Source organism: Oncorhynchus mykiss, chromosome 4 (genome assembly GCF_013265735.2).
Source record: "Oncorhynchus mykiss isolate Arlee chromosome 4, USDA_OmykA_1.1, whole genome shotgun sequence".
Lineage (NCBI taxonomy): Eukaryota > Metazoa > Chordata > Actinopteri > Salmoniformes > Salmonidae > Oncorhynchus > Oncorhynchus mykiss.
Window position 1 is genome coordinate 5,455,700 of NC_048568.1, and position 27,471 is coordinate 5,483,170.

The following is a 27,471-nucleotide window of genomic DNA, read 5'->3' on the forward strand; positions in this document are numbered from 1 at the left end:
GATGTGTCCGAAAAAAGGTCCGAAATAGCGTTATAAATATTCACTTACCTTTGATGATCTTGATCGGAATGCACTCCCAGGAATCCCAGTTCCACAATAATGTTTGTTTTGTTCGATAAAGTCCATCATTTATGTCCAAAAACCTCCTTTTTGTTCGCACCTTTAGCCCAGTATTCCAAATGCATAATGCGCGATCACTTGTTCAGACGAAATGTCAAAAAAGTTATATTACAGTTCATAGAATAATGCGCGATCACTTGTATAGAATCAATCGTTAGGATGTTATCATAAATCTTCAATAATGTTCCAACCGGAGAATTCCATTGTCTTTAGAAATGCAGCTACCTCTCGCGGGCGAGAGCGTGATCGGCTCATGGCATTCTGCCAGACCTCTGGTTGAAACAGCTCTCATTCTCTCCTCCTTCAACGTTGAAGCCTGACATCTAGTAGAAGCCTTAGGAAGTGCAATTCGACTCCATAGACACTTTATATTCGATAGGCAATCACTTGAAAAACTACAAACCACAGATTTCCCACTTCCTGGTTGGATTTTTTTCTCAGGTTTTTGCCTGTCATATGAGTTCTGTTATACTCTGTCATCATTCAAACAGTTTTAGAAACGTCAGTGTTTTCTATACAAATCTACTAATATTTAGCATATTCTAGCTTTTGGGCCTGAGTAGCAGGCAGTTTATTCTGGGCACCTTGTTATCCAAGCTACTCAATACTGCCCCCCAGTCCCAAAGAAGTTAACAAGTAATGACGTAATTCAGGAGGGTTGAGGGGACGGCTGTCAGAGCCCTATTTACACATAGTCAGTTCCCTGAGACAATAGATCATCTTTGGGAGAGACCGATTTTTAAGTTAATTAATAAAGTTTTGGTGGCAATTATCATATTTTACATCATGGTTTGCCAAAGTATTAGGGTAGTGAATTGATGTTAGCTTCTGCTGTAAGCTAGCAAGAAATGTTAGCCTACAAACCTGGAAGTTACCGTTATCATCTTGCATTGTGAAGTGTTTTGTATGTTTTGCAAACCGTAATTAACTGTTAAAACATTTCTACATGCCGTGTTTCATTGTTGAAGTGTGCAAACGTCTCTGCAGAATGAGTGGCTAGCTAACGTGATGCAGCCGAGACTCCCGGTAGGGGCTAAGTGGAGCTGGCACACTGTGCTCTCGCAGTAAGGGGGACATCGGCTGCACTGATACAGACTTGATCCATGACACATTTGACATAAGAACTGAAAGTAACAAATTCAATTACCAAACCATTTTTCATGTTCTAGTATCAAAATTTCATATGAACACGTATTAAGCCATGATATATTTTTTAAGGGACACTTCGGTGTTTGGGTTAATTTCATATGAACACGTATTAAGCCATGATATTTTTTTGTAAGGGACACTTCGGTATTTGGGGTAATTTCCTACTTACCCAGAGTCAGACAAACTCATGGATATAATTTTTATGTCTCTCTGCTTACAGTTTGAAGGAAGTTGAAGGTAGCATATTATTAGCTTAGTGCAATATCTGGAAGTCTACTAGCCAACTCCTCTCAAAAGTAGGGAAATAGCCCTTCTAACTACTCCAAAGCTGGGTGGTTGGTCATTCATAGTCTTACAAAGCTATACATAGTAATCAATATTTTATATATTCATTCATTTGACTGATAATCCTAAGAAATTAGATTCTATCAATTTCCTCATTTGGGTTTTGCCTGCACTCTCTTCCTGTAAGACTTGTGGATTTGTTAACAAAACTCCCTGGAGGCAGTCAGCTGTTACGTGCTCTAGTAGCTAAAGTAGCTATCTTTCTTGCTTATTGGCAAATAATCATAACATTTGATAAGGTTTTTTTATTCAGAGCCATATTTATTCAAGACAGAATTTACTGAGGAGGAACTTGTGCAGTTTCAGAGCACGGAGAGAGGCTGAGTCAGCGTAGCCGGTAGACCAGGAGCAGTGGCGAGAACCAGGTCTAAGGGACTGGTGTTGCCACGCTCCGCAGTTGCACCTGACGATTGTTACTGTCATTGATTTGGGGAGCTTGATATCTACGTTGAAGAAAGCATCCCGCCCAGAAACTGTGTAACAAACCCTGAGGACTTTTCTGCGCTCATCTACCCTGGAGTTATAGAGACATTGTTCCATGTTTCAAAAGTAAACTAGAAGAAGCAGCCCATACCTTCAGGACCGACTACACAGCTGTCTATCAAGTCAGTGTTTTACTTGCTGTATTGTATTTACTTTGCCACCATGGCCTTTTTTTGCCTTTACCTCCCTTATCTCACCTCATTTGCTCACATCATATATAGACTTGTTTCTACTGTATTATTGACTGTATGTTTGTTTTACTCCATGTGTAACTCTGTGTCGTTGTATGTGTTGAACTGCTTTGCTTTATCTTGGCCAGGTCGCAGTTGTAAATGAGAACTTGTTCTCAACTTTGCCTACCTGGTTAAATAAAGGTGAAATAAATAAATGAAGTTACATGATTATTGCTTGTCCCAGCACACAGTGACAAAATGTAAAGGTCATCTATTGATGACTTTTGTTGAATCAAATTGTTTCTTGTTATGACATGATTTGTATCTAGGCACTCACGAATAACAATTTGTTCAGTCAATACAGGCTGGTTGCGTATCGACTGGTGTTGGAGTGGGCACTGAAGGGAGAAATACTGGGACAGAAGAGTATTGACTTCATGTGTTGTTTGTGCCATTCGCCACAAAAATCCCTTACCGACTGGAGTCTATATGGGATTCAAGGAGGCAAAGGATGTAATGGGCCTATTGTAATTACTCTGATGACACAGACCGACCTTGTCAAACCAATTTTGTCAAATTACTCTAATAATTGCTGTTTAAACCAGTATAACCTATTTTGTTAATGTTTCCAAATCACTGTAATATATGCCATTTGAAACAGTACCATATTTTTTGTAACTATCTACTATAAATTATTCATTAAAGTTTTGCCACATGAGATAGTGTTGTGTATGAAATATAGCGATCAGATAAATGTATCAGTAACATTTGAATACTAAAGGTAAAATGGTAAAAGCCAACAAAACATAGTCTAGACCTATGTAATGACATGATTAATGAACCGGCAAAGACAATTCTAAAAATGTTTACAACACAATACTGATAGTATAGACAAGGCATTCAAACAATGGATTTTGTCAAAATAAAAAATGCTACAGGTTGATAATGACCAGAGGCTAACAAATGATGTTACATGAGCGTGTTTGTATTAGGTAGTATGCAAGGAGGACCATGTACATGGATACTGGGGGAGTTGTGGGTGTCAGAATAACCCCCAAGTGTCCTTGAATCTGTGTGCGTGATGCAATGACGACCACCTTGCTGGGTTTGGGAAGGGGTTATGTTGGCAGCCAGCCTCTTCCACAGGATTTGGGCTTCTAGTATTTGTCTATTCATCTCGCCGTGCTCCATCAGGTCAGTCCTGAATCTTTGAGTGGTGGGCTGATATGACTCTGCATTACACTAGCTGATGTTTCTGCACTACGGTAGTGTTTGATGTTGGTGCCTGTATATCGGGCAGTGTACACTGGGTGTGTGAGTGTGAATAGGATTGGGTGATATCCAGATTTCCATACCTTCATGGTGTGCCTGTGCCATCCCGGGATATACGGAATTACCGGCAGTGCACACAGGGGGCGCTATTTGTTTTTTCAAAGGTAACAAAAAAAATCCCTGAAAACATCAGTTAACAGAATGCTAAGAAAATCCTAACATGTACTGAGGAATTGCCATAGGTAAGTGCTAATGAGCGCATGCAAACATTTAGTACTAGGACAACCCAGCTCATAATATAAGGCAAGTATCTCAAAACAAAGTTTACAGCACAAAACAAATATTCGATAGTGTCACACCCTGACCATAGTTTGCTTTGTATGTTTCTATGTTTTGTTTGGTCAGGGTGTGATCTGAGTGGGCATTCTATGTTACATGTCTAGTTTGTCTATTTCTATGTTTGGATGGATATGGTTCTCAATCAGAGGCAGGTATTAGTCATTGTCTCTGATTGGGAACCATATTTAGGTAGCCTGTTTGGTGTTGGGTTTTGTGGGTGATTGTTCCTGTCTCTGTGTTTGCACCAGATAGGACTGTTTTGGGTTTCTTGTTTTTGTTAGTTTGTTCATGCGAAGTGTTTTATTAAACATGAATCAAAATAACCACGCTGCGCTTTGGTCCGCCTCTCCTTCAAGTCAAGAAAACCGTTACAGATAGCATGTGTCTTAATCCACGAGGGGATTGTCTCTGCTGCTGTTACCAAGAGGCTTGATTTTGCAAGCTAATGTTAGCAAGTAAAACCCAGCTGGAGTGAATTTATTTGACACATCTTAGTTGGCCAGCTACACATCTTATAATTATTAAGTTAACGTTACTAGTCAATTTCATGCAAGTGTAAATGATCACCTCACTTAAGTTGCGACGCAGGAGTGACTCACCCTTTGACGCTCCCGTTTTGCTCGTTGTGCTTTGTAAACAAACACGGACTGGGTCAAACAGCTGTTTTGGGGAATATATATTAACCTGATGCACAAATGTAAAAAAAAAAAATACAAATCTTAAAATGTACTAAAATGCATGATTAGAAAATCATACCCTGGGATACGGTATACTGCCAAACTCTAGCGTTAGAGAAAGCAATTTGTGTGCTTTTTTAAAATACATTTATTTTGTCTGGGAGTCATGCTGTGACCAAGGTCTCTAACAGATGAGCCCTGTATACACAAACACACATATTCACATCAATATTCAAAAAGCAAATCACAGTCATCGAAAAGAAATGTTACATTTATTCCGTAAAAAGGTCTTCAATCAGCCTTTAGAATTTCCCTAGAGCAGTGGTCTCCAACCTTTTTCTAGCATGAGAACGTCCTGAGCTACTCATTTACATTTAAACATTTTTTTATTGCTTTCAAATTGGCACATTCTTCTTCTCCTCTACCCTGCAACTCTTCCCCAGGTAAAATAATGTTGCTGACAAATATGGCCGCTCTGCTTCTAGCTCCTAAGCAACTTTTTTTTGTTGTTATTTCTTACATTATTTGCCCATATATTTTTTTTTTGTGTTATTACATACAGCCGGAAAATAACTTTTGGATATCAGAGCGGTGTTAACTCATTAAGACCAGGAATACGACATTCCCGAATTGGATCCATTGTTCGTACTCCCCAGGGCAGATGTACTTACACTACCGGTCATATGTTTTATAACACCTACTCATTCCAGGGTTTTTCTTTCTTTTTACTATTTTCTGCATTGTAGAATAATAGTGAAGACATCACAACTATGAAATAACACATATGGAATCATGTAGTAACCAAAAAAGTGTTAAACAAATCAAAATATATTTTATATTTGAGATTCTTCCAAGTAGCCACTCTTTGCCTTAATGACAGCTCTGAACACTCTTGGCATTCTCTCAACCAGCTTCACCTGGAATGCTTTTCCAACAGTCTTGGAAGGAGTTCACACATATGCTGAGCACTTGCTGGCTGCTTTTCCTTAGCTCTGCGGTCCGTACACATGTAGAGATCATCCGTTCACCCACGCCGCATCCCACCAAAAGGGTCTGGGTCTTCCATTCCTGTGGTGGTCCTCATGAGAGCCAATTTCGTCATAGCGCTTGATGGTTTTTGCGATTGCGCTTGAAGAAACATTCAAAGTTTGACATTTTATATATTGACTGACCTTCATGTATTGAAGTAATGATGGACTGTCATTTCTCTTTGCTAATTTGAGCTGTTCTTGCCATAATATGGACTTAGCACTATTTGGTCAAATACATCTTCTGTATACCCCCTACCTTGTCTCAACACAACTGATTGGCTCAAACACATTACAAATGAACTTTTAACAAGGCACACCTATTAATTGAAATGTATTCCAGGTGACTACCCCATGAAGCTGGTTGAGAGAATACTAAGAGAGTGCAAAGCTGTCATAAAGGCAAAGGGTGGCTATTTGAAGAATTTGATTTGTTAAACACTTTTTTTGGTTACCACATGATTCCATATGTGCTATTTCATAGTTTTGATGTCTTCACTATTATAGAAAAGAGTAAAAACAAAGAAAAACCCTGGAATGAGTAGGTGTTCGAAAACGTTTGACTGGTAGAAAATTCCAGAGGCTGCTCCAAAACACTGCCGGCAGAGAAGAGGTATTCGGAGTGGACCTCTAGTCTGACTTAGGAGGCGTGCACACCATCCACCATTGCCGAGTATTTTACTCGCTAATATTCAGTCCCTGGACAATGAAGTAGACTAGCTCAGGGCGAGGATCTCCTTCCAGAGAGACATCAGGGATTGTAACATACTCTGTTTCACGGAAACATGGCTCTCTCGGGATATACGGTCTCCATTCATACAGCCAGCTGAGTTCTCAGTACATCAAACAGACAGGAATAAAGAACTCTCCTGGAAGAAGAAAGGCAGGGGTGTTTGTTTCATGATTAACTACTCATGGTGTGATTGTGATATCATACAGAAACTCAAAGTCCTTTTGTGCGTGGCTACACAGTCATGGTTGAACAGGGAGTACAGGAGGGGGCTGGGCACACTTCCTTGTGGGGCCCCTGTGTTGAGGATCAGTGAATTGGAGGTGTTTTTTTCCACCCTTCACCACCTGGGGGCTGTCCATCAGGAAGTCCAGGACACATTTGCACAGGGCCGGGTTCAGACCCAGGGTCCCCCGAGTTTAATGATGAGCTTGGAGGGTACTATGGTGTAGAATGCTGAGCTATAGTCAATGAACAACATTCTTACATACAGTTGGAGTCATTAAAACTTGTTTTTCAACCACTCCACAAATTTCTAGTTTTGGCAAGTCGTTTAGGAAATCTACTTTGTGCATGACACAAGTATTTTTTCCAATAATTGTTTACAGGCAGATTATTTAACTTATAATTCACTGTATCAAAATTCCAGTGGGTCAGAAGTTTACATACACTAAATTGACTGTGCCTTTAAACAGCTTGGAAAATTCCAGAAAAGTATGTCATGGCTTTAGAAGCTTCCGATAGGCTAATTGACATCATTTGAATTAATTGGACATGTACCTGTGGATGTATTTCAAGGCCTAGCTTCAAACTCTTTGCTTGACATCATGGGAAAATCAAAAGAAATCAGCCAAGACCTCAGGAACAAAATGGAGACCTCCACAAGTCTGGTTCATCCTTGGGAGCAATTTCCAAATGCCTGAAGGTCCCACGTTCATCTGTACAAACAATCGCACGCAAGTATAAACACCATGGGACCACACAGCTGTCATACCACTCAGGAAGGAGACGCGTTCTGTCTCCTAGAGATGGAACGTACTTTGTTTTAAGAAAAGTGCAAGTCAATCCCAGAAAACAGCAAAGGACCTTGTGAAGATGCTGGAGGAAACGGGTACAAAAGTGTCTTTATCCACAGTAAAACGAGTCCTATATCAACATACCCTGAAAGGCCGCTCAGCAAGGAAGAAGATCATACTTTTTGGAGAAATGTCCTCTGGTCTGATGAAACAAAAATAGAACTGTTTGGCCATAATGACCATTGTTATGTTTGGAGGAAAAAGGGGGAGGCTTGCAAGCCGAAGAACCCCATCCCAACCGTGAAGCACGGGGGTGGCAGCATCATGTTGTGGGGGTGCTTTGCTGCAGGAGGGACTGGTGCACTTGACAAATAGATGGCTTCATGAGGAAGGAGAATTATGTGGGCATATTGAAGCAACATCTCAAGACATCAGCCTGGAAGTTAAAGCATGGTCGCAAATGGGTCTTCCAAATGGACAATGACCCCAAGCACACTTTCGAAGTTGTGGCAAAATGGCTTAAGGACAACAAAGTCATGGTATTGGAGTAGCCATCACAAAGCCCTGACCTCAATCCTACAGACAATTTGTGGGCAGAACTGAAAAAGTGTGTGCGAGCAAAGAGCCCAACACACCTGACTCAGTTACATCAGCTCTGTCAGGAGGAATGGGCCAAAATTCACCTAACTTATTGTGTGAAGCTTGTGGAAGGCTACCCGAAATGCTTGGACTCAAGTTAAACAATTTAAAGACAATGCTACCAAATACTAATTGAGTGTATGTCAACTTCTGACCCACTGGGAATGTGATGAAAGAAATAAAAGCTGAAATAAATAATTATTTCTCCTGTATTTCTGACGTTTCACATTCTTAAAATAAAGTGGTGATCCTGACCTAAAACAGATAATTTTTACTTGGATTAAATGTCAGGAATTGTGAAACATTTATTTTAAATGTATTTGGCTAAGGTGTATGTTAACTTCCAACTTCTACTGTAGATGATGACGCCGTAAGTCTAGGTCCGATTTTAGGAACGTCGAATGAATAATCTGCTTTCTACTTTTTGCGAGAAAACAAAAATGATCTAAAAGTTTACCCATTGACTCAGCTATAGGCTGGCAGAGGTAAGAGTAGTCAATTGGCTGACCAGGGTCAACGACACCACCATTTCTATCAAATAAATAAAAAGCCTGCCAAGTTCAATTTGATTTAAAAGAATCATTGTTACGCATCAATGCATTTACTGTTTTCCAAACTTTAGAAGGATCACCAGCAGAGTCTGAGGGCTTAAAAAAGTAGCTTGATATAGCTTTCTTAATCGAGAGAGTACATCGGTTTCTCAGCTGTCTGAAAGATTTCCAGCCTACTACAGTCAGTTTTTCTTGCTTTGGCCCTGGTCGGATTTCTCCTCTGGATGAGCTCAGATAATGCAGAAGAAAACCAAGGGTTCGATCTATCTTTGACTGAATTGTTTAAAAGAGGCGTGTTTATCTGCCAGAGGAATAAATATGGAAGATACATTTTCTAGAACCAACTGAACATCAGGACTACGGGAGACAGGGGTTTTCAATTCAGTGGAAAAATTGGCCATTTGTTTCCTTGTTTTTATTTAAAAAGCTAATTTATATTCTCTTCCTGAATTGGCTGCATTGAAAAGTAAATGGACCTCATGCTGCACCAAAGCTCTGGGTTAAACCATGGTGTTTATATAAATTCCTTCTAAATTCTGTTTTCTTATGTGCACATAATGTACAGATATGGTTGTGAAACCTTAATAGTAGCTTTCCAAATATTTGTGCTGTAGCTATAGTTTGATAAGACACATTGTGGTCCTTTCCACAAAAGGACAGGTGATGGAGGGAGAAAAGGAGAGTGGAAGAGAAATTGTGACAAGATGCTATGGAAGGGAGATTGTAATGGAGGGAGAGACAGAAAAAGAGAGTATAGGAGAGCGACTGAGGGATATATTGAGGTCAGCAGAGGGTGTAGCAAAGAGGAACAGCAATAGACATTGAGACTTATGTCTTTGCTATCTTTTCTTTCCTTTCTTCTTTCACCCCTAATAACCCTTCCCTTCTCTCTCCCTGTCTGTCTTCCTCTCCCCCTCTCTCTCCCCCTCCCCACCTCTATCAATCTCACCCCTCTCTCTCCCCCTCCCCATCTCTATCAATCTCACCCCTCTCTCTCCCCCTCCACATCTCTATCAATCTCACCCCTCTCTCTCCCCCTCCCCATCTCTATCAATCTCACCCCTTTCTCTCTCCCCCTCCCCATCTCTATCAATCTCACCCCTTTCTCTCCCCCCTCTCTCCCCCCCTCCCCATCTCTATCAATCTCACCCCTTTCTCTCCCCCCTCTCTCCCCCTCTCTATCAATCTCACCCCCTTCTCTCCTTCCTTCCCTCCTTGCTCCACCCACCCTCTCTCTCACACATAGTGAGTCTTGACTTCTTGCTCACGAACACAGGGTTACTAGCAGTAGTGGTGGTACTAGCAGCAGCGTTATGACAACGGTGGAGGGGAATGCCTCAGACTCGCAGCACTAGGGCCTAACTCACAGGAGGCAGGAAATGGTGTGTGTGACAAACAGGAAGGTACAGTGGGGCAAAAAAGTATTTAGTCAGCCACCAATTGTGCAAGTTCTCCCACTTAAAAAGATGAGAGAGGCCTGTAATTTTCATCATAGGTACACTTCAACTATGACAGACAAAATGAGAAAAAAAAATCCAGAAAATCACATTGTAGGATTTTGAATGAATTTATTTGCAAATTATGTTGGAAAATAAGTATTTGGTCAGTAACAAAAGTTTATCTCAATACTTTGTTATATACCCTTTGTTGGCAATGACAGAGGTCAAACATTTTCTGTAAGTCTTCACAAGGTTCACACACTGTTGCTGGTATTTTGGCCCATTCCTCCATGCAGATCTCCTCTAGAGCAGTGCTGTTTTGGGGCTGTTGCTGGGCAACACAGACTTTCAGCTCCCTCCAAAGATGTTCTATGGGGTTGAGATCTGGAGACTGGCTAGGCCACTCCAGGACCTTGAAATGCTTCTTACGAAGCCACTCCTTTGTTGCCCGGGCGGTGTGTTTGGGATCATTGTCATGCTGAAAGACCCAGCCACGTTTCATCTTCAATGCCCTTGCTGAAGGAGGTTTTCACTCAAAATCTCACGATATATGGCCCCATTCATTCTTTCCTTTACACGGATCAGTCGTCCTGGTCCCTTTGCAGAAAAACAGCCCCAAAGCATGATGTTTCCACCCCCATGCTTCACAGTAGGTATGGTGTTCTTTGGATGCAACTCAGCATTCTTTGTCCTCCAAACACGACGAGTTGAGTTTTTACCAAAAAGTTATATTTTGGTTTCATCTGACCATATGACATTCTCCCAATCTTCTTCTGGATCATCCAAATGCTCTCTAGAAAACTTCAGAAGGGCCTGGACATGTACTGGCTTAAGCAGGGGGACACGTCTGGCACTGCAGGATTGGAGTCATTGGCGGCGTAGTGTGTTACTGATGGTAGGCTTTGTTACTTTGGTCCCAGCTCTCTGCAGGTCATTCACTAGGTCCCCCCCGTGTGGTTCTGGGATTTTTGCTCACCGTTCTTGTGATCATTTTGACCCCACGGGGTGAGATCTTGCGTGGAGCCCCAGATCGAGGGAGATTATCAGTGGTCTTGTATGTCTTCCATTTCCTAATAATTGCTCCCACAGTTGATTTCTTCAAACCAAGCTGCTTACCTATTGCAGATTCAGTTTTCCCAGCCTGGTGCAGGTCTACAATTTTGTTTCTGGTGTCCTTTGACAGCTCTTTGGTCTTGGCCATAGTGGAGTTTGTGGACAGGTGTCTTTTATACTGATAACAATTTCAAACAGGTGCCATTAATACAGGTAATGAGTGGAGGACAGAGGAGCCTCTTAAAGAAGAAGTTACAGGTCTGTGAGAGCCAGAAATCTTGCTTGTTTGTAGATGACCAAATACTTATTTTCCACCATAATTTGCAAATAAATTCATTAAAATCCTACAATGTGATTTTGTCTGTCATAGTTGAAGTGTACCTATAATGAAAATTACAGGCCTCTCTCATCTTTTTAAGTGGGAGAACTTGCACAATTGGTGGCTGACGAAATACTTTTTTGCCCCACTGTATGTACAAGGAGGGAACAGTATGGCTGCTGTGTGTATGAACAGAGCAATACATGTATGCATGTGAAAAACAGGGATTAATGCTGGAGAGGCCAACACATTAATGGGGGTTGTGGAAAGTGGGCCAGTGGCCAAGTAGCCTAGCATGCCATATTGATTGCTGTGCCTGTAAAGGAATGTGTGTCTCTCTTGTGTGTTTCCATGCATTTGTGTCTGTCTTTCTGTCTACCATTCTATTTGGATACCTCTGTTTAGCAGCTGTATATTTGAATGGTTCCCACAAGACACTAACCCATTGCCACTAGCTACTAGTTGATAGCTCATCCTGACCTGTTGAACTAGGCCAGGGCTCGACCTGCAATCTATAGCCAACTCAAACCACCTCTAGCCCTGCTCCCACACCATCTAGATCAATGTTTACTAGTATAGATCCCAACCCAGTCCTCAGAAACCAGGTCCTCAGCCGTTGCACATAATTGAACGCACCCCATTAGCACACCCTATTAAACAAGTAAAGGGCTTGATGCTTAGTTGATTTGTTTAATCTGGTGTGTTAATGCTAGGCTGGAACAAACATGTACAGCTCTGCCTCAGAGCGTCTCGTTAACCTCTTATATTCATCAACTTTCTCTGCTGTGAATGTATGTGGCTGATTTGAAGGAAAAGCTTGCAAACTGTGTTTTCTCCAGGGTCAACCTGTCTCCTCCACTGAGACTGCTCTGTGTGTTTGTGTGTGAGCGAGAGAGAGAGCATTCAGATGCATCCTATTTGTAGCTCCGTTTATTTTAAAACCTATTCTGTGACATCCATGCAGTGTTGTGTCAATGGGCCTAATTTATTAATCGTTAGTTGAGCATAGGGCTGGGCGTAATGGTCAAATTCTTATATCCCGATATAGGTCATTTCATATCCTGATAACGATACATATCACGATATAGCACATTGTCTGTAAATTCAATGAATAAATAGTTTATATAAAATGTGGTCACATGTAAAGGCCTATTTCTTATTACATGTAGAACTAAACTCAACAAATAAAAGGTATTTACTCATATTTGATTATTTCTCCTTTTATTTAGAACCTTGGTGCAAATGTTCAATAAAGCATGTAACAAAATATTCCATTTTTTTTTTGTATCAAATCTAAAAAGGTAAATAGAAAACACAAAATAAATGTAGGCCTAAAATGTATATATATTTTTGGGGGCTTGCATGTTATTTTGGCATTAATACTTGTCACATATCAATTTGGTACCTTGGTTTGAGTGTTAGCACCAACTCACGAAACCCCCGTTTCTCGTCCGTGTAAATTGGGGCCATGTCTTTGCAGATGTAAGTCGTGACGGCAGCTGTTATCTCCTTCCATCTTCGTGATTCTTTGCCATATGGTGTGCCGCGGGCAAAAGCCTCTTGCAACATCTGAGTCGTGGGTTTGTTTTGAGCACTCGACTGTACTTTTTTGGATCTCCTCCGGAGACTCTCTCCGTACTGTGTCACATGATTCTTGCGCAGGGGGTAAAGGAGGTTAGTGGTGTTTTGAGGCTGCTGTCTGGACCGGCCTGCGGCATATTTTGCAGAGGACGGTTTTCTGGTCCAAGTCAGACTTTTCATACCCAAACCACGTCCATGCGACCGAAGTAGCCCCTCAACCACGTCCATGCGACCGAAGTAGCCCCTCTTTTAGGTACAGGCTCTGTGTCACGTTCACTCTCCTCCATGTTTGTTTGTGTTGCAAATTTAGAACATTTAAAGCGTCGTCCAATTGACGGAAAATAGTGACTTGCGACACAAGGAAATAAACGACAGAGCATAATATGAAACGATAGACGTTTTTCTATTGTCACACGATGTATATTGTCATATCGCCCAGCCCTAGCAAATGTTTTTTGTGTGAGGATTGTTTTCCCATTACAAATTTTCTTCGTGGTATTGCAGTGATGGTACCGTTTTGACATTTATTTTTACACTTACTGTGTGTGTGATTCGTCGGCATGCCATTTGGATGCATGTCTGCATGTGTGTGTTGAGCCACATGAGTAGAGTGAATTATTCAGTACTCACATCTATCTCCCTCTCCCACTGAACATCTGTGTCATGGGGAAACACAGGATGCTGCTGCCACTGCCTCGCGGGCACTACACACACACACACACACACACACACACACAGGTAAATACTTGAATGCAGTTACCTATACTAGCTGACAGATGTGCAGCAGACATACACACAGGGAGAGAGACCTCCCCATGCATCCCCTGTGTGGGATGACTGTTCAGATCATCCATAAAATGTTTATTACGGTAAAGTGGCTCCCTGTACCAACACTCCTGCTGTTGTTCACACGTCAAGTGTGTGTGTGTGAGGGTGTGTGTGTGTGTGTTGGAGAGAATGTTAAGTGTGTGTGCAACTGTCCTAAGCAGATGCTCAGGTTTAATGCTGACATGAACTGTGTGTGTGTGTTCAGTACTGTCTACTGTTCTGCCACTCACTTCTGTGGGAGTTTGAGAGGGGAACATACTCACTCCCTCTCTCTCTCACTCCCTGGCTCCGTCCCTCGCTCAATCCCTCTTTCCCATGAATCGTCAGTGGTGAACACTCATTCCCCTCTCTCTACCAGGAAAAGAGAGCTCTGCCAATCAAATAACCAGATGAGCCACCGATAAATAAAGCAAGAAAGTACCTTTGGGCGTCTGTTTACTTCACAGCTAGACTCACAGGCAGGCAGGGAACACACTTTACATAACCGCTGTAGAGTCCTGCTAGTCACCCAATCTAACTTTTAACACCGTGTGTGAATCTGTTTCTGAGTTGCCTCTCTCTCTACAATGTTTGTATGGCGCTGCAATGGATAAACAAGCACATTCTCATCCAGAAGCGGCACTCCTAGTGTTCGGTGATATTAATGCAGGGACACTGAAATCTGTTTTTTACCTCATTTCTACCAGAATGTCGCAAAAGCAAAAACTCAAACAGGAAGTGGTCCGATGAAGCGGATGCTAAGTTACAGGACTGTTTCGCGAGCACAGACTGGAGTACGTTCCGGGATTCATCGGATAGCACTTAGGAGTTGACCACATCAGTCACCGGCTTCATTAAGAAGTGCACCGAATGCGTCTACCCATAGTGACCGTACGTACATATTCCAACCAGAAACCACGGCTTACAGCCAACATCCACACTGAGCTAAAGGAATCCTACTACACCGGCTCTGACGCTCATCTGATGTGACAGGGATTGAAAACTATTACGGACTACAAAGGGAAACCCAGCAGCGAGCTGCCCAGTGACGCGAGCCTACCAGGTAAGTACCTTCTATGCTCGCTTGAAGGCAACACTGAACCACACATGAGAGTTCCGGATGACTGTATGATCGCGCTCTTCGTAGCTCATGTGAGTAAGACCAATAAACTGGTTAACATTCACAGACAGATTACCAGGACATGCACTCAGGATGCGTGCTCATTCACTGAGCAGCTGGCAAGTGCCTTCAAATACATGTTCAACTTCTTCGTGACCCAGTCTGTAATACCTACATGTTTCAAGCAGACCACCATAGTCCCTGTGCCCAAGAATGCCAAGGTAACTTGCCTAAATGACTATCACCCAGTAGCACTCACATCTGTTGCCATGAAATGCTTTGAAAGGCTGGTCATGGCTCACAATAACATCCCAGAAACCCTAGACCCACTCCAATTTGCATATCGTACCAACAGATCCACAGATGATGCAATCTCCATTGCACTCCACACTGCCCTTTCCCACCTGGACAAAAGGAACACCTATGTGAGAATGCTGTTCATTGACTACAGCCCAGCATTCAACACCATAGTGCCCTCCAAGTTCATCATTTAAGCTAAGGATCCTGGGACTGAACACCTCCCTCTGCAACTGTTTCCTGGGGGTAGGCAACCACACATCCACCACACTGACCCTCAACACATCAGGGGAGACGTGCTTAGTCCTGTCCTGTACTCCCTGTTCAACCACGACCCCAACATCATTAAGTTTGCAGATGACATGGTGGCTATATGCCTTATCACTGATGATGAAGAGGCAGCCTATAGGGATGAGGTGTGAGACTTGGCAACATCCTCTCCCTCAACGTTATTATAAAAAAAGAAGAGCTGAACGTGGACTTAAGTAAACGGAGGACCAAAGCACACCCCCATTCACATCGACGGGGCTGTAGTGGGAGCGGGTCGAGAGATTCAAGTTCACTAAGGATCTGTCATGGTCCACACACACCAATACAGGTGACGAGGTCACGACAGCGACCCTTCCCCCCTCAAGAGGCTGAAAAGATTTGGCATGGCCCCTCAAAGTTCTACAGCTGCACCATTGAGAGCACCATGACTGGCTTCATCACCGCTTGGTATGGCAACTGCTTGGCATCCGACCGCAAGGCGCTACAGAGGGTAGTGCGTATGGCCCAGTACATCACTGTGGCCAAACTCCCTGCCATCCAGGACCTCGATACTAGGCGGTATCAGAGGAAGGCCCTTACAAGTGTCAGACTCCAGCTACCCAAGTCATAGACTGTTCTCTCTGCTACCACATGTCAAGCGGTACCGATGCAGCACATCTGGAACCAACAGGACCCTGAACAGCTTATACCCCCAAGCCATAAGACTGCTAAGTAGTTAGTCCATTTCACTGTTGGTCAACACCAAGCATTTGGGGCGACAGGTAGCCTAGTGGTTAGAGCGTTGGGCCAGTAACTGAAAGGTTGCTAGATCGAATCCCTGAACTGACAAGGTAAAAATCTGCCATTCTGCCCCTGAACAAGGCAGTTAACCCACTGTTCCTAGGCCATCATTGTTTTTGTTCTTAACTGGCTTGCCTAGATAAATAAAGGTACACTTTTTTTTAAGTGACGAAAGTTAAATAGTTAATGCCTTGACCCTTTTTGCACAAATGCTTTATCTCGTCACGGACTGCTACAGTTTACTGTGTACATACAATGCTTTGTCTCGTCACGGACACTGCTGCTACAGTTTACTGTGTACATACATTTCCTTTGACCTCATGGCTTGGTTTTTGCTCTGACATCTGTGGGACCTTATATAGACAGGTGTGTGCCTTTCCAAATCATGTCCAATCAATTGAATTTTCCACAGGTGGACGCCAAGTTGAATTAGCAACATTTTGTAAAAACCTGTTTTCGCTTTGTCATTATGGGGTGTTGTGTTAAGATTGAGAATGTATTTATTTAATACATTTTAGAATAAGGCTGTAGCATAACAAAATGTGGAAAAAGGGGTCTGAATACTTCCCCAATCCACTGTATAAGCCAAATTATTGTTACTCGTTGTGTATTTATTTTTCCATTGTTTGTATATTTTATTTCTCTCTGCATTGTTGCGAAGGGCCCCTAAGTAAGCATTTCACTGTTGGTCTACACCAAGCATGTGACGAATGAAATTAGATTTGAAATAAAATCCCCCTCCACATCCAAAGGAGACAAGTTAAAACACTGGGGAGTGAACCATTATTTTGTCTCCTCGTTTCTTTCTCTCTCGCAAGATCAAAAACTATTTTGAGGAAGAGAGAGGAAACGGAGCTCACATACTCTAAGGTGTCTCCTCTCCCTCATTCCAACAGTTTAAACTTGCTTCCTGTCCTCGTCTCTTCTCCCTCATTCCAACAATCTAAATGAGCTTCCTGTCTTCATCTCCTTTCCCCAATCCCAATAGTCTAAACTGGCTTCCTGTCTTCATCTCCTTTCCCCAATCCCAATAGTCTAAACTGGCTTTCTGTCTTCATCTCCTTTCCCCAATCCCAACAGTCTAAACTGTCTTCCTGTCTTCATCTCCTTTCCCCAATCCCAATAGTCTAAACTGGCTTCCTGTCTTTATCTCCTTTTCCCAATAGTCTAAACTGGCTTCCTGTCCTCGTCTCCGCTCTCTCATCTAGCTGTCCCCGACAAAAACAAATCTTGGTCGAACAAGAGTTGTCTGTTCTTTCAACCAATCAATTGGTTGAAATATTAAAATGTGTATTTTTCCATATATTAACATACCGTATGTGTTTTAATGAAATCAAATATTTTGTAAAAATAGCCAATATAAAGCCAACAAATAAAAACATTTCAGCCTGCAACAAATATCCTTATAAAAAAATCGATCAAATTGACTACACATGGCATGTCTGCAAGGAACTTGAAACGTATCAACTATCGATTTGGTCCAGCCAGAAGCTTGACCTAACGAACTTGAAACTTTTGTATAAAATATTCTGGACCCTCAGAGTTTTCCACACCAGTGCGTGCCAAACAAGCACAACTGTAGGCTATTTCCACAAGGGATAATAAGTAATCAGGTAGGCCTATTTTATGACATTTCCACCTGATCAGAGCATGACATTTCCCCCCTCTTTCATGCCGAGTGGTTATCAAAAGGGAGAGAGCTGTGGAAATAGGCTACATTTAAGAGCAATTGTCATTCTCAATGGATGTAAAAACAGACTTTGTTTACTTGCTGTTTGAGGTGAAGAAAATGACTTTGAGAAGCTCCAGCTCATTAGTGGTTGCGAGTTAAGATCATCAGAAATATTATCAGATCCCCAAATGGGCACATTTTAGAAGCGGGTAGGCTAGGTAGCCTAGGTCTACTTCTATGTATAATCAGGGGCGCATCCTTACGCAACATTGACAGGAGCGCTCCAAACAGAATGAATAAATTGGCAACTCGTACATGGAATGAAATAAACAAAAACTTGTTTCTCACAAGTGTACCCTGGGGGGTGCGCTGTACAAACACGTCCACTCCGGAAATGAGAACTGTAAAATACTGTAATAATAATGAATGCATTCACATAAATTAGGTTAGCAATGTGATACTGGTGTGGCATCTTCGTGGCTTCCGCATTGGATTAGTCCGCTGAGACAGATGTCAATCAAGATGTGGCATCATTTTTTTAATAATTGTAATGTTTTTAAAACATTCTCGGTTAACCACTATTGACCAAACAATTGACCAGTTGACTAAATGGGGTAAACCCTACCCTCATCCCAACAGTCTAAGGGGGCTTCCTCTCCTCACGGCCTCTCTATCATATGCACTGATCTGAAGTGACACGATGAGCGAAAGCAATATGGTGGATGTTTAGCGATAAGCTAGCTTGCTCTTGTCTATTTAGAGAGGGCGCCACTACCAGGGTACAAGGTGCATAAAGTACTTGAATTTGTCACTCTGAAATTCAAGTACTTTGAATATGTCTTTATGTATTGGGATAGCCTGTGGGACCTAAAGTGTAGTGAAATATAAGGATAATTTAAATAAAGACAATGTAATATTGTTAGCATGTATACTGAACAAAAATATAAACGGAACGTGTAATAATTTCAAAGCTTTTACTGAGTTACAGTTCATATAAGAAAATAGTCATCAGTACTGACTTACCACTCCTGTATGTTGTGAAACACATATTATTGAGTAGAACTTGTATGCAGTGATGATTAGTAAGTTAGTTTTTTTTTTATCTTCATGAGGTTGTGGTGATATACTGCCATCTGGTGGTGACTAGAAACAATTGCTTAATAGGAATTATTACAAATTGATGGTCCTTGAAATTAAATATTAGTCCTTGACAAACTAAGTCAACCATCTCAACCAAGCCAGAGATAGAGTTGGCAAAACAGGCTGCAGGTCAGTCGGTCAGTTTCTGTCAGTCCGTTAGGTCACTGGAAAACGTTGGTCTGCGCCTCAGTCCTCAGAGCACCTCCAACACCGCACCTTGGCCGCACCTTGGCCTCCTTCGACATGGTCTTTACACTGTGCGTTCTCTCTCTCACACTCTCATCTTCTCTCATCACTCTCTTTCTCTCCCACTCTCTTTTTCTCATTCACTAACAATATCCCCTAAAGCCTTTGAGGGGGGGTTGGATTAAACACCTTTGATGAGGAGATACTGTTACCTCGTTTCATGTTAAAAGTCATTGGCTGGGGGAGCTAGCAGCTAAATTGAGCCTTTTACACCTGTCGGGCTTGTGTGTTTGAGAAACCTGATGACCCAAGTCAAGAGCCCCCTGGCCTATTGTACCGGGGCTTAGCATGGTGTTCAATACCTTTTTGCTTTGTAAATAGATAAACTTAGCATCAACAGTCAACAATGGGCCTGGTCCCTGGCGAGAAATTGCCCCCCACACATGGAGTTTGAGGGGATGCTTGGGACTCGGCTTGATCTTCTTTTTTTCTGTAGCAATTTTGATGGCTTTTCGGGGCGCTCATCATCTTCATCCATTAGTGAGTCGATGGCTTCAATAGTCTTGCTGGAATTGAAATACAATGTAAAAATGTGCCGCAGACATTAAAGACCAGCAGTCGATTTATTTAACCATTATTAGGCCTACAGTATTGTAGCCTACTGTACCTGATTTCCCGTTCGGCTTTCCCGTTCGGCGTAACACAGACATCTGATGATAGTGTTGGCGAATAGCACTGTCCGTGACCAAAATCCCCAAGGCTACCAGTATTTTTTAAATGTCTCCAGTAGATTTTCCGTTCCTCCTGAAAAGCCCTAATCTGCTCACTTAAATGAATAGAGATCCTGGTCATGGTGCTACAGAATGTTGTTACAGCATAATCAAACTGAGGACAATCTACAATCTGCTGTATACTTATGGCCTATTGTAAACTGAAAGTCACACCTTTCCAGTACTCCTCACCCTGCCCCAAACTCCACCCTTAACACAGTTACCATTCAAAAAGGAGCTGTTTATCTGGGGGGGAAAATGACATTGCGAAGCGAACAGACAAAATGGACATCGTTTTCATCAAGCCAGCTTCTTTCTAGGGTGCTACCCAATCGCTCACTTTCGGTTATTTGAAAACAAAATCATCTCCAAAGTAAACAAGCCATAGGAAGTTGGTTGCAATTTCAGTTTAACCCACCAGAAAAGACAAAACAAATAATACAACAAATATTGTGGTTAAACTCAATTATACTAATTGATTAAAAAAAAAGATAAATTGGAACCTTTAACAAGTGGAAGGGGTTAAAAGTATTATTATTATGAACCCTGCATTATATTTAAATAAAAGCCCCTTAGATATTCTGTGTTTTTATTTACAGTAGTGATGGACAGCTGGAGGCATTTTGTAAAATAAAGGTTACATTTAAAAAACCTCATCCAGCAAGGGTATCGCTTTCTTAGCAAGGGAGAATTCTCCACCTGGGGCGGACTGTGAGAGGATCACGTACAAACACAATGATGTCCTGGGGCGTGTGGTCTTCAAATCTGGTGGATACGTTGTCCCTCAGCTGCTTTATTAAATGTTCCATCAGCTCTGTGACGATGCTGCGGCCTGGTCCCTCTGCCTGCTGTTTCTTCAGTGTGCTGAAGTGCAGTAGCCTTCCAGAAGTCCAAATCCAACAACTCAAGCTTCATAGTAAAGGCCTCACATTTCTCCACCTTGTCAGCGACTGTTTCCTTCTTCCTTGTGACTGCAGATTTAACCCGTTTAAATGACAAACTATGCAAAAAAATCTGTGTGTGCAGTTTACAGTTAATGATTCAATGTTTCTGTGTCGGGCCTCTATATGGGGCGGGAATACCATTGAAAGTTCTATGCTTAGATTTATAATTAGTTCTTCTCTGAAACTTTGATTTTCATTATCCAAATCAAATCAAATGTATTTATATAGCCCTTCTTACATCAGCTGATATCACAGTGCTATACAGAAACCCAGCCTAAAACCCCAAACAGAAAGCAATGCAGATGTAGAAGCACGGTGGCTAGGAAAAACTCCCTAGAAAGGCAGGAACCTAGAGAGGAACCAGGCTCTGAGGGGTGGCCAGTCAACACACAGAGAAATAGACAAAAATAATAATTGAATAGATACATAGTGATTTTATGAGCGTAATCAGATCAAAATTATCTTATTGTCACCGAATGTATTATGTACTAAGCATGTGTTAAACATGTTAAATTTGTAGTGTAGTCCAATTAATTATGCTAATATTATATACTTATGTTCTGACCCGCCGTCATCCAATTGTTATAATAGGGTTTCAAAACCCTACCCGGGTGTGGTCAACTATTTCAGCACCGTTTGGTGCTGCTCTGAGACAGGCGCGGGGACTGGTCTTGATAAATCAATGAGATTTTTATTTTCACTACTTTCATCTCCGTTTGGATATTGGTTATCCTACAATTAGGGTGTGGAAACTGTCACGTTGTACAGCGGCATATTTTCCCGCGGAAACTTGCCTTTTATAAGAAACAGTCTCTAGTTTGGATCAAACTTTGTTGTCCATTTCCATGTAATGAGCTGTGACTTGCCTCACTGGTGGGATGGTACACAGGATGTCTTGAAGCGGTTACCAAAGGATGTCTTCGCAGGATGGCCAGCAAAACCTGTGGCCCAATCCTTTTCATACAACAAAACTTGACATGTGTGTTGTTTGTCTGTGACGATGCCAGGGTACAGTTGACCGTTGTACTTCAGCACACACCATTTGCCAACAACCTCAGGACTTTGCCACTTCAGGGCCCCCCCCACTCCATCCGGGGCACCCTTGCCGTGGCTTGCCTCAAAGAAGTTCCACGTTCCAGCAGTGAATCCTCTTCTGAAAAATTCCCTCGCTGCTTGTACTGAGTACAAGGGCCATCACTGTAAAAATGGATGGTGGAGACCTCTGGATGTGCACTCTGCACATAATCAAGCACTGGTGACAAGTTCTGCCAGATTGCTGGTGGGCCCTTCTGTCTAGAGGGGGACACTGCAGAAGGACACTGGTCGGGGGGGGGGGGGGTTGTATGCACATAAAGCACACCTGTGTGCAAAGTCAACATGAATTAAGCATTCATATGCTTTCAAGCCTTGTTTCAGTGCCCTGTAGTGGGTAAACTGATTATTGATGTTGTAAATGTGCCTGTTAAACTTGCGCAGCATCAGGTTCAGCTGTTCCAGCAGTGGCTCTTGGGTGGTCTGGAACTCTTTTTTTTTAATGATGACTTTGGATGTTCCGTGATGGATTTTAGAAGTTCATCAAGATTGAAAGTGTTGATGATCTTCAGGTGGTGCAGTTTCTGTACTATAAAACGGAGATGTTCGTTCAGCTTGCACATGCAAGTCTCCCGGTCACTTCGAGTTGGGTGAACAACCCAAAAGGGGAGCAGTGAGCAGAAGAGGAAGTATGAGATCGACCCATCATGTTCTGCCAGAAACTTCGCATGTAGATTTTTCATCCTGTCCTAAAGGAACCTCTTCTGATTTTTGATTTTCTTCTGGGTGAGGGTCTGCCTCTTCCCAGTCGTAATTCGACTGACATCATCCCTGGTGTAAAAATCTCAGCCTTTGTTTATGAAGCTGCCATCTTTCCTGGACTTGATCCTGTAGTCTGCCTCCACTTTTTTTTGCGACGTCTGTGCTTTTTCCCTCTTACTAATGTTATCGACTGAATGCTCTGTCCTCCCTGTATTTCTGCTGTTCTTTCTTTAAGTGTCTCTCTCTCCTTTCTGGGACGGTATTGTGTCGAGCGCGACAGCGCCGCTGCTTCTCTGCAGCACTTAATCGATTGGCTCCCGGTAAGTAATGTGTTCACATTGTAAAACTGAAAACACCTTCTGTGATTCCAACTCTAAAACTTAATATCAAGAGAATAGTATTATAATTAATCAATGTATATACCAGACACACATTTAAAATGGCTATTTCATTCAAACTTCTCACCCCTGTTACTCTTATTCAGTCCTTTTACCCTTCATATGAGTAACAGGACTGAATGTAACAGGACTGAGTTTTTAGCATAGCATTAGCAAATACATGAAATGTAGCCACATGGCATCAATGCTAATAGCATGATAACACTTAGCACCTTCAAGTGGTTGACTAATAGTATCTTTAAAAACAACATAATAACATTAAGAAATAATTTAGGGTACAGGACTGTACGTTGAGGTTGACATTCACAGTCATACTTACAATATGATACAGAAAAAGAGGGAGAACGTTTGGTCAGGAGACTCAAATGATGCTACTTCCTGTTGATCATGTGACTTGTGGAATGTCCCACATTTTTAGAGGGGGGAATGTGTCAGGGTAACATGACTGAGTGAAAACCTGGGGACATGACTAAAATGTGTATTTTAACTAACATATTATGAATTTCTGATGAGAAAATGTATTTTATGTCTAAATTGGAAATAGAGTCACCCAATAATACAAAAAAAATGTAGATTTCTATAGGATTCTAATCATTATATTTCATGGTGAAGTGTAGTGTTGGAAAGTTTTTATTAAAGTTTTACATGATGTATCCTCACATTGCAATTAGGACAACGTGCAGGACACGTCATATTTAAGTATACACTTTTCATATTCTAAATGTCTTACTTTTCGATAATGTCTGACAAAAACAAGCATATTTCTGTGAAATATCAACGGCGCACTGAGTGTATAAAACACTTTTTTGTTTTCGAAGCCTCATACATTTAATTCAGCTCGTGTCGTGGTAATTTTTCTCTCTGCGACCCGCTGAAACAACATTGAAGACAAAAACCACAAAATGTAAAATCCTGTAAAAGTCTCATCGCAGGTTTCAACAAAGCTCTGCTTATTATCGGATGTATTATGTTGTGAAATCGGACTTTAAAAAAACATATGTTAATTATATGTTAAAGACCACACTGAACTATTCAGAACATTAATTACTCATTTATCATGATAAAATGTATTTTATAACATAAGGTATTGTAATTTCATCACCAAAACAGGTTTTTACCCACTCTGGGCAAAGTGGGTGGATACCCTAATCAGAAAGTTTTATACCGTTTGGTGCCTAATGATTATGACCCAGGGGATTTATTCTAGGCAGGGAGATCTCCAAACTCTGTGTTCTCATTCATGTTTCAAAATCATGTATTTATCTCAGATATGTTGCTGAGCTACAATTCTGATATCTTACTTTACCAGGAAGTCAATAGTAGTTAATTGGTGTCCTGTGGAATAAATTGGTTGTGTGTGTGTGTGTGTGTGTGTGTGTGTGTGTCTGTCTGTCTGTCTGTCTGTCTGTCTGTCTGTCAGTGAAGCTGTGTGTTTGTGCACACATGCTTCAGTAAGTTGGTTGTGTGTGTGTCAGTGAAGCTGTGTGTTTGTGCACACATGCTTCAGTAAGGTGGTTGTGTGTGTGTGGGTCGTTGAGTCAACCTGTGACGCAGGAGATAATGGACCGTTTTTGTCAGGGATCTATTCTGAGCTACCAGCCATGAGTCAGAGCACTCGGAGATAGTGAACTCCTCCCAGTACTCAGAAGTCAATGCACAACACTTGCGCACACATACACAAGCGCACTCAGGCTCAACTCACAGGCACACACACACTTACTTGATACACATGCACACACACATAAAATACTCTTATAACACACCAAGCGTGCTGAGGGCTAGGCCCCTATTTATGCCACCTGCCTGAAGAGCGAGCAGGGGAGGGAGATGGATGGAGTGGAGAGGAGAGGAAGAAATGGATTGGAGGGGAAGTTGCAGCAAAAGAGATGGTTGGAGATACAGAGAGATTAGGGCTGGGTGACATGTCCAAAATATCATATCAAAGTATTTCAAATGTAAAAAAATTGGACGGTATTTTTAGTTTTTGAATAATAAAAGTTCTACATTTGCTTTATGAGTAGTGAGTGATCCTAGGGTGCTTTATGAGTAGTGAGTGATCCTAGGGTGCTTTATGAGTAGTGAGTGATCCTAGGGTGCTTTATGAGTAGTGAGTGATCCCAGGGTGCTTTATGAGTAGTGAGCGATCCCAGGGTGCTTTATGAGTAGTGAGCGATCCCAGGGTGCTTTATGAGTAGTGAGTGATCCTAGGGTGCTTTATGAGTAGTGAGCGATCCCAGGGTGCTTTATGAGTAGTGAGCAATCCCAGGGTGCTTTATGAGTAGTGAGCGATCCCAGGGTGCTTTATGAGTAGTGAGTGATCCTAGGGTGCTTTATGAGTAGTGGGTGATCCTAGGGTGCTTTATGAGTAGTGAGTGATCCCAGGTTGTATATATATATATTTTTTATTTTTATTTTTTCTTCTTTTTTTATTTTTTTCTTCTTTTTTTACCTTTATTTAACTAGGCAAATCAGTTAAGAACAAATTCTTATTTTCAATGACGGCCTAGGAAGAGTTGGTTAACTGCCTGTTCAGGGGCAGAACGACAGATTTGTACCATGTCAGCTCGGGGGTTTGAACTTGCAACCTTCCGGTTACTAACCACTAGGCTACCCTGCCGCCCCATAGTTAAAATATAATAGTGGGCACTTTGAATACAGTGTTGTTTGACAACCAATTAAAATTCCAGGGAGGAGTTATTGAGACAGGGTAGGAAACAAAATTGCTTAGTGTTTCCTAGGGGACCCAATCATTTTTGGCGACATTGAATGTATTCTCTAAGGGAGAGGGGCGAATAGATGGAGTGGTAGAGGGATACCAAGGGTAGGCCGTCTTGCGTGGGAGACCACGGCTGACAACCGGCCAATCAGATCATCTACGTCCCAGGGCAATGACGAGAGATCGGGGTCAGAAGGTCATCTGAGACCCCATGGTCCAATAGCATCACAATGGGCAGCTACAGGAACGAGAGACTGTCCTGCTCATTCATTCATGACAGAAAAAGAGTGAGGGAGGGAGAGGGAAAGAAAGGCAGAGTAAGTGTTTTCCAAACTCACTAGGAAGTATAGGAAGTATAGTCTGGGAGAGTTGGGAGGCTCTCTGCCCGTCTCTCTGTCTCTGTCTGTCTGTTTCTCTCTGTCTCTCTGTCTGTCTCTCTGTCTCTGTCTGTCTGTCTCTCTCTCTGTCCGTCTCTGTTTGTTTGTGGTGTTCTGGGCTTTCATGTGGAAGTAACTTGTGGGAAGTGAGATTGTTTTAGGAGCGCTATGTGGGGGACTGGAAGTTACCAATAACAATGAAAAAAGTAATGTGTTTGTGTGTGTTAGAGTATGTGTGGAAGCCTGCGTTAACGTACATACTTTAGTTTTAGTGTCCAATATTGGCCTATACTATCCCTCCAACAACAAGAGAATGTCACCAGTGATATACCTGTTTCTCTAAATGTCTGCAGGAAAGAAAATATCATATCTTCTCAACTTCCTTTCTTTTCAGCTCTTCCGAGAAGTCCGAATAATGAAGATTCTAAACCATCCAAACATTGGTAAGTGTATCACTGACTGGCTCACTTCTGTAAATCCTCATAACAATGTGTGCCCAGACATGTTTCAATCAGTCACATTTATATATAAAGTACTTTCTACATCTGCGTGCTGTACAGAAACCCAGCCGAAAGCCCCAGACAGCAAGCAATGCAGATGTAGAAGCATGGTGGCTAGGAAAGTAAAGTAGAAGTAACAAAAGCATGGATTACATTTTCTGCATCATTTTTGTACAGAAAGTTCCTGATGTTTGCAATGTTACGAAGATGGAAAAAAGATGTCCTTGAAATAGTCTTGATATGTTTGTCAAAAGAGAGATCAGGGTCCAGAGTAATGCCGAGGTCCTTCAGTTTTATTTGAGACGACTGTACAACCATCAAGATTAATTGTCAGATCCAACAGAAGATCTTTGTTTTTTGGGACCCAGAACTAGCATCTCTGTTTTGTCCGCCATCCACTTTAAACATTTTTTTTTTACCTTTATTTTAAACAGGGAGTCACATTGAGTTTAAAATCTATTTTACAAGAGAGCCCTGTTCATAGGGGATACACTTCCTTATGTCTGAAACACAGGCTTCCAGGGTGGGTAATTTTGGGGCTTCACCATGTTTCATCGAAATGTACAGCTGTGTTTCGTCAGCATAGCAGTGAAAGTTAACATTATGTTTTCGAAGTACATCACGAAGAGGTAAAATATATAGTGAAAACAATAGTGGTCCTAAAACAGAACTTTGAGGAACCATGAAACTTACAATTGATTTGTCAGAGGACAAACCATTCAGAAAGACGGACTGATATCTTTCTGACAGATAAGATCTAAACCAGGCCAGAACTTGGCCGTGTAG

The 27,471-nt window shown here is 41.9% G+C and overlaps 1 protein-coding gene across 3 annotated transcripts in view; it reads left to right on the forward strand.

The window, feature by feature from the left end:
* The window catches only part of LOC110521032 (MAP/microtubule affinity-regulating kinase 3), a 135,472-nt gene that overhangs the window by 38,546 nt on the left and 69,455 nt on the right, over positions 1-27,471 (forward strand). For all 3 annotated transcript variants that reach the window (XM_036975518.1, XM_036975517.1, XM_036975519.1), the window contains exon 4: positions 26,580-26,628. In XM_036975518.1, the coding sequence (XP_036831413.1) occupies positions 26,580-26,628 (49 nt within the window). The remainder of the gene's footprint in view (positions 1-26,579; positions 26,629-27,471) is intronic.